Source organism: Cinclus cinclus, chromosome 6 (assembly GCF_963662255.1).
Source record: "Cinclus cinclus chromosome 6, bCinCin1.1, whole genome shotgun sequence".
Classification (NCBI taxonomy): domain Eukaryota; kingdom Metazoa; phylum Chordata; class Aves; order Passeriformes; family Cinclidae; genus Cinclus; species Cinclus cinclus.
In genome coordinates this window covers 40,046,123-40,058,902 of record NC_085051.1, presented here as the reverse complement: position 1 = coordinate 40,058,902, position 12,780 = coordinate 40,046,123, and the positions used below count along the sequence as shown (strand labels likewise).

The 12,780-nt window shown below is 45.7% G+C and overlaps 1 protein-coding gene across 2 annotated transcripts in view; it reads right to left on the bottom strand.

Moving 5' to 3' along the window:
- The window catches only part of FLVCR2 (FLVCR choline and putative heme transporter 2), a 32,806-nt gene that overhangs the window by 3,980 nt on the left and 16,046 nt on the right, over nt 1–12,780 (bottom strand). The window contains exons 4-10 of one of the 2 annotated variants that reach the window (XM_062494962.1): nt 11,226–11,293; nt 10,373–10,476; nt 3,598–3,708; nt 3,065–3,170; nt 2,481–2,592; nt 2,020–2,075; nt 361–450 (exon numbers count right to left, since the gene is read on the bottom strand). In XM_062494962.1, the coding sequence (XP_062350946.1) occupies nt 361–450; nt 2,020–2,075; nt 2,481–2,592; nt 3,065–3,170; nt 3,598–3,708; nt 10,373–10,476; nt 11,226–11,293 (647 nt within the window). Of the gene's footprint in view, nt 1–360; nt 451–2,019; nt 2,076–2,480; nt 2,593–3,064; nt 3,171–3,597; nt 3,709–10,372; nt 10,477–11,225; nt 11,294–12,780 lie in introns of those variants that run through there. The other variant, XM_062494963.1, reaches the window with a different exon arrangement.

The following is a 12,780-nucleotide window of genomic DNA, read 5'->3' as shown; positions in this document are numbered from 1 at the left end:
CCAGCCAAGAATCTGGACTGTAAAAATAATGCCAGAGAAGTGGCTCCAAATGTCTGCACCTCCTCTCCCTAACAAATGACTGACAGTTCAGTTCTCCATCTGCTCCAGCACCAAGCTTTGCTTTGCTGAACCTAGCTGAATCCCTACATCTCTGTCTGGCATGAGTCTGGGGGGGATCTCCACTCTGTTCTTGGAAGCTGTCTTGTCTTTCCTCTCAGCTGAGTACCTGAGAAGACCAGAAAGATTCTTGATAATCTACATCTATTGCAGTCACCCCAGAAATGCCATTGGCTTGGTGCCTGTGCCACCCTGTGAGTGCTCAGAGAAGTAGATTAGTACAATTCTCCTACCTTGGTGTGTTTAAGCTAGTGAGCAGGAGTGGGAATTGATGGGGTTAGAGTTACAAGCTACAGTCCCATAATCCGTGATCTGATTGATGCCTTGGAGTCTCTGTAATGATAGTCACAAGTCACCATCCCAGAAAATATGAAGGCAAGTAGGAAGAGAAATGGAAGTGGAGAAAAATAAGAAACAGGCAACAGAAGAAACCAGTAAAACCACCCAAGCATGTGTCAGGCAGCTGTGCCACATAGAAAAGCGCCAGTACCTGACTTCAACAGAGCTCTCCACAAAGGCAGCACACAATGCCCAAGCCCAGCTGGCTGATCCCCTGGCCGAGGCATCCATCTTAGTGCAGAACACCAGATTCAGCCTACCTTCAGTCAGTCGAGCACCTGGTTGTTAAGTTTGAGAACACTCAGGTGAGCTCAGCCATGTGGAGGACATATTTGGGGCTGTGGTGGCGTGGGCAACATGACTTCTTCAGAGCATGTCTCCTCAGGGGGAAGGAACTGCCAGTGAAGTTTTTACTGGCTGAGACCTGTTATCTCACACACATCCCTCTGGTTCTTACTACAGTCAGTTCTGGAGACTTTAAGGATTACAAAAATGGTATTCCACCATCTTTGCTCTGGTCGCAATGCTCTTCCCCATGCAGCAGAAAGCTCTTACAACAGTATTTAGACTGAAAAAGACTTATACTAAAAATGGCTCAGGCAAAAAAATGTACAGTCCATCTGATGAGAGAAATGTCTGACAAAGGGAAAGGACCTTACTACTGGAAGGCATCACCTTCACTGCCAAAGGACCTCAGGCCCTTTCCTGGGCCTTTCACATACATGTTATGAATTTAAACTCACAGTGCCACTAGCATTGGAGGAGGGCAGCACTGTCTTCTGAATAGAGCTGACTAAAAACAGCAGAGACTTGAGAGTTTCACACTTTGCTAGTTATGGTTGCCAATGGTTGCCTGAATGTTGAGTGGATATCTCTGCTAACATCCTAGAAGAGGAGCTCAGAATAATACAGAAAATAGCTTCAAGTAACCAGTCCCCTCCCTTTCCCTGCAGAGAGAGTTTCTGACAGTACCCAATGCAATTAGTTCACCAGAGGCCTTCTCCCATGTGCAAACAGCCACACTTATTGCACAGTGTGCCACAGGGACATCAACCCCCAAGCTCTGGTGTGCAAGTATGAACTAGCAGCCTTGTCAGCAGCACTATGCAAAGTGTGAGCAGCCACGTTGCTCAAGCCCTCACTTAGGCTTTGTCTCCTTAGCTTCCTCCAGTCACATACACTGAGCCCTGCTTGGCCTCCCGTGGCAAGGAGTAAGAAGAATAACCTGCCAGCCTAGGGGCCTAGAATAATAGTCACTCAGTTCTAAAAAGAAGCAAAGCACTGAAGGCCTCAACACATAGTCAAGTGAGAGAAAAGAGCACAGAACTGCCCTACATCTGGCCCTAGCCAATATGAAGATGTGTGAAGCCCTGCAGAACACCAGAGGACCAGAGCCCACAGATTCTGCATGACACTGAGCAACAGAGGCCCCAGCAGCTGGCAGTTTGAAAATGCCAACAAGGAGGTTCCCCACAAGCCACCCCATTTCCTAGAAAGAGAAGAGAGGTTGAGTGTTGTCCTGAGCTAATAGCAGGGGCACAGCTTGAATGGGGGTTTACTCACTGTCTGTTCATTTTCCAAATTGGCCTGTTGTCTTCGGAGATCAGCCTTAATGAATGCTGGAACAGAGGGAGGAAGAGAGATATGAAGGCAGTCAAGTCACCATATAGTGCCCAAGTCAATTTGCCCAGGACTCAAAGGAGCAGCAGAAACCCCAGAAGAGACAGAAACGCATTAGGATGGGCAAGAGAAACTACTATCCTGAACAAGGCTGGGAACACTTTTGAAACAGGCAGGATATAAATTCTTTATTGCAAGTACAACTTTGAGATCCCAGCCACAGCCAGGGCAAAAAGCCTTGGCTCTTCTCTGTTACGCAGACCAGATGCTTAAAGATGAGCAGCATTGCTATTGGACTGCTGTGTGGGTTCTGCCCTTTCCTACAGGCACTGCACACAAAAGCCTTCAATTAATATGCCAAGCCCAAGGCAAAGTTAGAGCAGAATATGGAAAATTTTAATTACCTGTCATAACAGTCCCCAGGAATAGGACAGAACAAAGCAAGAGGTTTCCTGCCTTTGTCCCAAAGCGATCCATTATTTGCCCTTGGCCAATTGTGAAGGCAATACCAAAAATCTACAAATAAACAAAGGTAATGTCAAGCTGTACTGTTACTATAAAGCAGCCCAAACTCTTTCCAATCATTACCAAAGTATCAGAGCATACAGGCCAGTCAAACAGTTGGCCTAGAGAAGTTAAAGTTTGGTTATAAACATGTCCAGAGACACCTCCTTGCAGTTAATGGAATGACAGATGACCCCGACAGCTGGACTCTCATCTCTCACTGGAGATGAATGAGGACTATTAGGAGCTATGTTGGAGAAGGCAAGGATAACTGGCACCCTGAAGTATTTTCTTAAGCAGAAACAGAATGACTGCTACTACAGAAATGCCATGAGGAACATCATGCTAAAAGCCAGGTCCTGGGGTGCTTAGATCTGCAGTACATTACACCAGTAACGGACAAGAAATAAGACTCAAGGCTTGGAACAACAATTTAATCTCTTTCCCTAAAAAGAGGCAAGCAAAGGGAAAACAGCATACCTACCTGTGCTGAGACATTAAGGAGCCCTGATGATGTTCCTTCTGATTCTGGGTATGTCAGCTCTGCAGCAAACTCGAAGCCCAGGGGAAGGTATCCTGTCATGAAAAACCTGTAATGAAGTACACAGAAAGGAAGACTCAGCAACTGCCAGAAGGAAGACTGAAGAGGTATAGACCGTAACTCCAAGGATCATCACCTCCAGCACAGTCAAACAGTCATGCCAGCCCACATGCATTTAACTCTTGTCCACTGGTCACCTATGGGGCTATGGCTACCACTTGCTTTCCAAAAGCTTCCACCTGATTGCCTGTAACAATTAAGTTGGCTGCAAATGAGCAGGGTCACAATATTGTCCCCGACTCTAATGAAACACATACAAGTGAGAGATGGGAAGGGCAGATAATTTTGTCCTTAAACCATGCAGGAGCTATCCAGATGCTATGGCTCTCTCCAGTCCCTCCCACAGGGAGTTCTGCCTCCCTGCTCAATCCCTATCAGTTCACATGATAAGGAAAGCAGCCTGCACGTGAACTTACCCAAGCAACCCAGCAGTCACAAAGACCACCCAGAGGTGGCCCAGGCTCAGAGTGAAGGTATAGACTATCATTCCCACCAGAGACATGATATACACAACTAGCGTCGTTTGCCTGCAAGAAAAAGCAATCAGGGTTTTATTTAATCCAGTCCTCCTTTTTGCCCACAGATCTTACTACATCTTGTAGTACATAGGTAAAAAACCCCAACTATTTAAAAGTTGAACAGTCTCTTGACACTCATAGCCAGACAGAGGAACTGGACTGACAGATAGTATGGAGGGGCCTGCACACAGAGCAGAGCAGCAGAAGAAGAAAGATCCTACCACAGGTTGACAGGTGCCTGGTCATATGGTACATGCCACTTGAGGGGGAGAACAAGAGATTTAAATTAAAGAATTAAAGAGATTGTTATTCTTTCTTGGGCATCCTCTGTACTATAGGGAGCTGAAGATGCTTACTAACAAGCAGGAGCCAAGGAGACCAAGCATTCTCAAGCAGGAATGTAAAGGAAAAAGGTGTCAACACTGCTAGAGTCTTATGGGCCTATATTTCTCAGTGCTGTCTGAAACAGCTTTCATTGCTGTTCCTTTCTGTTGTTTAAATTAGCTGCTGTATTTGGAGAGGTGACATGCAAGCCAGGTTGCCCTCACAGCCTCACCCTCAAGCCATGTGAGCATTTAGCAGAGACAATGTTAGTTCCACAGCCAACAGCAGCTGAGCCACAAACTCTTGTTTCTGTGCAGAGGAGACAAAGGCACCCCGTGCTCAGGAAGTATGCCTGTCAGATCCTGGGAACAGCCAAACCTGCAGCCAGGCCACCAAGGATCATCAGTGGACTCAGTATTGTGAGACACAGGCAGCAGCCCAGGCCAGATTTTACCACAACATTTAGCAATTGTCATCCTTGACTACGCACCAAGAAAACCCTTCCCACATTAAAAAACAAAAATGAAAAAGGCTCTTTCTAGTACAAAAGCCAGCAGTAGGTCTTCACAGGACATAGTTTTGAGGAGGGAAAGGAGAAAAAGGTAAATACTTTACCTGACTGAAATTCCACCAGGATTTTGAAAGCAGAAAACTTACCAGAGTTGATAAAACATTTAGATAATTGTCTTTTAGGAAGAAGTTACATGTATTACCACAAGCTTCTTATGTACTTTCTCCCAAATTTAAGTCTTAACCCAGTAAAGAATATGTCTGATATCAGTTCCTAGAATTCTACTGAAGAAATTAAACCTCAAACTATTTTCACTTTTCCTTTTTAATGCAAATGATCACTGTCAAAAATCCAACCCAAGAAGGCAGTAAGTATTACACTGTGTAAGAAAATGTTTCCAGTACAATGAATTACTACAGATAAATCCAGACTGTTCCAGCTAAGGCTCTGTCCTCCCTCACTGCTGCAATGACTGCAGTCAGTAGGGCTCACACCCATACATCAATTCTTATCCAAATACAGGCCTGAGAAGCTAATTTCAGACTTCAGCCACTGAGGCATACTTACAAGGTTCATCAGGCTCATTTAATATATTGAAAGGCTAAACAAAAAAAAAAAATGCTATGGTGAGTAATTTTATTGTGTATCAAATGAGTAGTTAAATCCTTTAACCTCCAGTGCTGTATCACTTCTAGAGTATGTTCTTTCCAAAGTTTTGACTGAATGAAAAGTTGGCATGTGAAGGCAGCATAAAGGGACTGCTTCATTCTGTTATAATCCATTGCAGAGAGCTGCTACATGGTTGGCACAGAGCCTGGAGGCTTCAGAAGGAGAAGAGCTGAAAGACTGACTGAACAGAGAGTAGTCCTAGAGAGTGAAAGAGATGCAAGTAAAAGCCTTTTTCTGCTCAACAGGTTTCTCAGGTATGTCCCATAGTTCTTATGCCTCCCATGCCTTGACAAGCAGCAATGGAGGAAAGAGATGATTAGGAAAGGAGTTCAAAGCTAGAATTACAGTTCTGTACTTGGGCTACATTAACCAACTTTGAACTGGCTGCTCCTTCCATAAACAGCAGTCCCCAAACTACATAGCAGTCAGTGCTAAAGTACTCTGCAGGCCTCCAAGAGGTGGCTGCAGCCCTTGGAAGTTTAGTCACTGCCAGCTGGGACACTCAGCCCGTGGAGAGTTTTATAATTTTTTTTTTTCACCACAGCCAATTTTGGGCTCAGCGCAGAGGTCTAAGGATAGTCACACAAAATCTCACTCAGTTTTCTAGGCTTATGGTTCAAGTATTCCAAGTGATTTGTATTTTATTCAGTGCCATGACAGTTGCCAAGTGTTGCACTTCACCCCTCAGCTCCTGACAAAGGTGAAGAATGAGATAGTGACCACATGAGGTCAAGACCTTGTTTTACACTGATAATGTCATTAGTCAAGCTGCAAAAGAGGAGTTCCCAGAACACGCTGTGCCCCACTGAGAACTAGAGCAGGCAGACTCATATCTGCAGGCAAACTCCTGAAGGTGTTCTTCACTGAAACTGCAGAACTACGTAGAGGACAAAATGGAGAAAACTGATCCTGCCATGGATAACTCATTTAGCAAGTTTTCCTCACTGACCTCTCTGAATCATTAGGCTGCAGAAGGACAAAATTAATCAACAGACCTTTGAGAAAGAACATGACCACAGGCTTGAGTGTTGTGGGAATCACAGATCAGAAGTGCCTGAAGACATGAACTGCTGCCTGCTCACCACAGTCCCTCACAGGATCTGAACAGACAGCAGTGAATGCAAATCTTGCAGCAGAAAACAGCCTTAAGCAAACAGGCAGACTTGTAAACCAGACTTGAGCAAAACCCTGCTCCCCCCCCGGCATACTACTGATGACAGGGAAAGGAGATTTAGCATTCAGCAGTCACAACGAAGAAGAAAGACACAAAATTTTGAAGGTTTAGCTGAAGTACTGGTAGACACTGGTGCATAGGGAAACAAAAACCCCTGGGGAAAGACACAGAGGCAGGGTGTTCTCAGGAAGTGGCCTTTGACACCCTGTTCACCAGAGGACAAGAATGCTCTGTGTCCCTAGGGGCACCCAGGCGTGGAAAAATGCCCAGTTTTAGCTTAATAAGCCTCTTATCATAGCCATAAATCACATGGGAGCAAGAAAAGCACAAAGGAGGAGAAGCAGATTCACAGAGCACATCAGGACTGCCTTCTGGTGTTCTTAGCAACCTACTCCCATGATGGCTCTACAGGGACTGACAATTTTCATTGTCTGCAACAGAGAACAGAGACCATCTACTTAACAAGCTGATTAGTGCAGTGAGTACAGGCTGGAAGTTAGGCATCCTGCCACATTACCTTAGAAAAACTGAGGTTAACCCAGCCCTGTGCTCTGGCTTGTGGGAAGGAAGCCCACTGCTCCCATGTGGAAGCATTGCAACAAAGGCATGACTGCAAAGTCTCTGTGGCAAAGGCAGAGGGAGATCTGTGAAGGACCTGACATGCTGGTCACTTAAATGAACCTAACCAGCCCTGACATTCATCTGCCCTTGCAGTCATATTCCCAAATCTTCTGAAGAGGCAGATTAAAGAGCTCACACAAGGGACTGTGAAAAAAAAAAAACAGACCTTGGGGAAAAAAAAGCCAGACAGGGCCAGCACCAGCAGGGAACAGGGCTGAAATGAAGAACACAGCTCCTGCTGTTCAGTCAGCTCCAGAAGAAGCCTCAGAGTAAGAAATGGGTATGGCCCACCCAGCCTTGTCTCACAAGGTCACTTGGATGATGAAAGCAAAAGAGACAGGACAAGACTCAGAGGGGATTGCAGCTGCAAAAACACTAGAGTCAAGCAACATCTGAGGCAACAAATGAACAAGCTGGGAGCAGGAAGTGGGATGAGGAGAACAGTCATATACAACTGTTTTAGCTGCTCACAGGGATGTTGTGTGCAGCTCCAGCATGCTCTGCTGTACAGACAGGGATGACAGATGACCTCCACAGGCTTTGCCTTGAGGACAGAACACAAGCCTAAACAAAGGCCTTATTCCTATGCCCCCAGATTTCATTGCTGAAGACATGGAGGTGTCATATGCTGGAGAAAGGGATGAACTGGAGAAGACTGCTTTGGTTTGCACCACGCCCTTATCCTTTGACATTCAGTTTTATGCCACTTTCTTCCTGTATGAAGGTTAGAAGAAACGACAGTCTTGGTAAATTATTTATATAAGACATTTGGTAGGACAAGGTGAAGACATATTCACTACACAAGGACTAACCTTGTGTAAAAAGGGTTACAATAAGAAGGCCCATATTGCAGGTAAGGTTAGGCTGAGAGAGTACTCACCTTTCAGTGGAAGAGACCCAAGCGCCCCATCCTCCACTGTCTTTTCTCCCTCCCCTAAATTTTTGTACTTTGCATCTGTACAGACCTAAAACACCACCTGGGTTCTTCTGCCTAGTCATTAGAGAGATGAATGTTTCTGACATCTTGCCTTATAGAGATGCAGCAATGAAAGTGGAGGATGCTGACTGCAATCAGCTTGACCTGAGGGCATGTGAACACTGCACTTAAAAGAAAAGCATAGCCAAAGAGAAGTGGTGATTTATTTGGTCCCCAAACACCTCATTCTGAGCCAGACTACCCTATAATTAACAATACACCCAGCAGTCTCTAGGTGTCACAGCCTAATCTGTCCTCTGAGCCAGGAACTTCATGTCTAAACCTTAAGGATCTTCTGATTCCATGATTCAAAGAGATGGGCTGTTCTCAACAAGTCATACCACCAAAGACAATGCCATTTCTTGCACTGCTCGCTCGTCACTACATAACTTTGAATGGACCTAATTTGCACCTGCTATTCCAAAAACAAGAACAGTGCAGGGGCTGCTGCAGGGACTTGCCTGCCAAATAAAAGCAAGAGTGCAAGGCCATTTGGTGCCTCAACATGACAGATGGGGAAAGCCTGACTTAGCACAGCCTCACCCTTTCAAGGAACTGCTGATGGTACAGTAAAGATCAAACATGCATGTAAAGCTCTGCAATTCCTTCTGTTATTAACCTTCCCCTGCTCCCCTCAATCACAGCTGGATCCCATTCATTTGCATCCCTCTCTCTCCAAGCTGACTAAAAAAAGGACTTGATATCTTTCCTTCCTGATTTTCATGTGCTTACCATTTTATTCTTGACACTATCTCAGCAACAGAGGGAAGGGGGAGGGTATCCACCTAGAACATCTGGCATCTTGGCAGCTTTTTTTAAATAGACTTTTAAATGGGGCTAAATAAAGACTATGTAGCACTCAGAAAAAAAATGTGCTAGTTTCACAGAAATCCATTTTGTAGGCTGCAATGGAGAACAAATTCTTAGCAGGGATTTTCCTCACCTAAGGCTAAAACTATCTCCCAATAGTCCCTGGGGTCTGTAGGAGAAACTCCATGGATGACATAGTCCTATTTTTCTGCACTGTTAGCCAGCTCTGCCTACCTATGTGATCCCTCCAAGGAAGGTTAGGGAGGTGGCTCCAAGGAGGGGATATGGAACAAATACAGGATTTGTGTTTTTTTGCTCTCTTTCCCATTCTACCAAATTTCAAGCCCCAGCTCTGCATGGTGAGTCACAAACCTCCTCAAGCCTTCATGCTGCAACCTAACCCCACTTATGGAGAACCAGGAAGATCATCCAGTCTACCAGTGCCAGCTGAGGCTACCTTACCGCTAGCCGTGGGCTGGAAAGCTACACAAATCACATTGCATTGTTAGCAGTGCAGTTCTAACAGTTGTATTTCTATTTCCTAGATCTCCCACTGAGAACTACTCAGTACACAACCACATAGACGCAGCAGCAAATGACCTGCCAGTCCCAGGAGTCCTCACCTACCATTCTTTCTTTTTAGAGAAGCCGATTTTCTATTTATGATCCCTGTACTTGATAGGGAACTAGGGCTAGAGGACTCTTGAGAATTTGCAAGCTCACAGCTAGCCAGATTAATCTAAGCTGTCTACAATGAGAATGTGCATTCCTGGCCCAAGATATGAGGTAGGATAATGGCAGTAGGACTCCCCCAGATGAAAAGCTGCTGCAAGGAATAAAACTCTGAAATTGCTTTCAAGTCATCACCAGCACATCACCAGTAAAGCCCCCTCTCACCCAACCTGCTCAGACATCAGGTTATAGCATAGTTCTCAATGACAGCAGAGAAACCAAAAAAGCTGGCTCAACCCCAGTATAAGACACAAGAGTCTCTCTATATCCCCTGGGATATTCTGCAGAGAACTGTAGGACAAGCAAAGACTGTCCCTTAACTGTCCCTTTGCAGATGGCAAGGTTGCTGGCCAGATCTGCCTTCCCAACTCACCAGGCAACAAACACAGAATCACCCACCCGTAACCCCAATAACCCTTATGCCTGTCCTAAATACAGCAACACGCCATCAACACAATGCTTCTGGGCACTGAATTCAATGTGCCTTTCATTAAGCTGGACAAAAATTCACAGAGGCTGGTTTGTAAGGGCTGAGAAATGGTCTGGTACAGTCTTGATTCTGCTTGTGCCAAGAACTCTCTCATCCCTGACGAAGCAGTTACTGGGCCATTTCCTCTGTAAGCCCCCCTAGGGACCACCAACACCAGATCTTGTAAGGCCACAATGCCTGCTAATGGGCAGCTCCAAACTTCACTTTAAACTAATTGGGTTTTGAAGAACCCTATTTTTTTCCCCCACAAATCCTCCCTATGATTCAGTCTCTATACTGCCAACTTGCAACTGCACAGGGTTGCTCCTTGCACAGTATGGAGGAAGAGCACAGTCACCAGGGCACAGAGGCAAACAAGGGACTTACTTGTAGGTTTTGGTTTTGTCCAACCAGATGCCGGAGATCAGAGCCCCAACCATCCCCGACAGTATAATGGTGAGTCCAATCCTGCCAGCATTCACCTCCTCCCCCTGTGGTGAGACACATACACACTCACACAAATGCAGGAGCTAACTCATATCAAACAAAAAGCAAAGTGCAGAAAACCCAGAGAGGAAGAAATACCAAAGTTAGTCTTCATACATGTTTACTGCTGGTAACACACTAACCAGAAGTTGCCTTTGCAGTAACACTTTCAGGCCCACATGAGCCAGCGCTTTCTAGTCCATGAAAAAAAAAAAGTGGTCTGGCAATTGTGTCTGAGCCAGCCCTGAAAATAAGGTGTGCACTGGCCAGTGTGAGCAGATACTCTCAGAGGAGCTAGCACAAACTCTATGAAACCTGCTGTTAGGATTTGGGCCAGATTGACTAGGAGATATTGGGACTCACAGGCAGCACAGAAAGGAGCTCTGTGGCATGCAGCACCAGCAGTAAGCTGTACAGGTACTGAGGGACCCCACCCTTCTGCCACCAGAGCATGAGCATGGACAGCCTCCTGGAACAGATGTCCCAGTAGAAACCACAGTCAGAAACAGAGAGGAAATTGCCAGAAGATTTTCTCAGAAGTAAATGCTTTCATTTAAGGTGCAAAGGAGCCATCTATTCTAGAGCTCCCCAGCTTTTGCATGGGGTGGTGTAAAGGAAAAAAAGGAACAGTCAACTTTGTGCTAGAGGCAGCCAAGACTGCTGTGATATTCCCTTTCTCACAGATTCTCCTTTGGCAGCCAGTGCTGGACAACAGCAAGCATCAGAGAGGGCCATGAGGGTTGGATGCACTTACTGGGTAGTGATGGATCACCATGCGGTTCAGCAGAGTGGACAAGGCGTAGAAACAACCTACATTCAGACCTGAGAAGGGGATAAAAATGCAGCACATTCAGAGCCTGCTACTCTCCTGCTGGCTTGTGAAAAGGTAGAAATGCAGAGAGAGAAATCTTTGGGACCATCAGTCCAGAACAAGGCTGAAGTGTCTGAGGAGAGTGAGCCAGACTGGCTAGACATAGGTAACTGAAAGAAATGCAGACCAACATCCAAGCCTCAGCATACAGGAGGAAGAGCCCTGAAGTTTCAGGATGGTTCTTACCCAAGCAGCTAGAGGAGAGGAAGGGCTGTGCACATTTCTGGTACTGAAAGGTCTTGCAACCCCTTCACAGGGTCTCAACCCTCTCCCACAGCCAGATCCATCTGTAGCACTGCAATTTTCTCCTCTGCCCCCAGCCAAGCCAGAATACTAGAAAAGCATCTGTCTCAGCATCAGACCTTGAACAAGGACCTGAGATTCAATTAACAACAGTGTCATTGACCTGTGTGTTCTCCTCCCAGAGAAGAGCCTGTCAGCATTCTCCCTGCCATAGTAAATAACATTCTGTCCAAGCCAAGAAATGCCAGAAGACAAAAAAGAGCAGAGCTGATTGGTGAAGCACAGACAGCACTACACTCAGGCACATGGGGGATGTGTGTGTGTCTGCATGGGAAAAGTTTTGCATTTTAAAAGGTATCACTGACGCCTGAAAAAAGCCATGAAAGTAATTGTATTTCTGAAAGAGAACTTATATTAACTGTTACAAGGTTTTTCAGTATCACCCGAGGTGAGAATGAAACTCCTGGGGTGATACTGGTCAAGCTATTCCGACACTCTGCTCCATCTTACATGCAATTCTCATTGGTTAAATGCCTTCTCAAAAGGGCAGAAAACCCAACTGCTTTGTTCAGCAGGCAAGAACACACACATGTGCACTGGACCAGCAGTACTGCAACGGCTACACTCTCACCTTGGGTGATACTGAGAAACCTTCCCCAGGTGGATGGAGGTCTGTAACAGTCAACATAACTTTCTTCTCAGAAAGTCTTTTACATTTGCAGTTGGTTTCTCTTCAAGGCTTCAGTGATTCTGATGGGTGAAAGGAAGGGGACAGATTTCACCACTGCAGCTCACCCATCTGTAGGCTCCAAAAGGAGCCATGAGTTTAAAAAGTCTGGCACTGATGCCTGAAATCCTGACAAAACAGATACATGTCAAGTTCCCCCTTCCTACTCTTCCTCTTTAAGCCTCAGCTAAAAGCAGAAACTAACAACACCTGCTGCCTGCTTACCACAGGATACAGAAGTGCAGTCTAGCAGGCAGAGCTTTTGCAGAGGGAACAAAGCCCTGAGCTCTCCTAACCCTGAAGTCACCTAGCTCCCCTTAAGTACTCAGCAATCCTGTACCTAGTTTTCTTCCACTGAACACTGGATAGCTGTTGTAGTACACAGCACTATGAGGTGCCACAAAATTGGCAGCTGGAGGATGCATCACACTTCCTTTGCACACCATCTCTGACAATATGACAATTTAT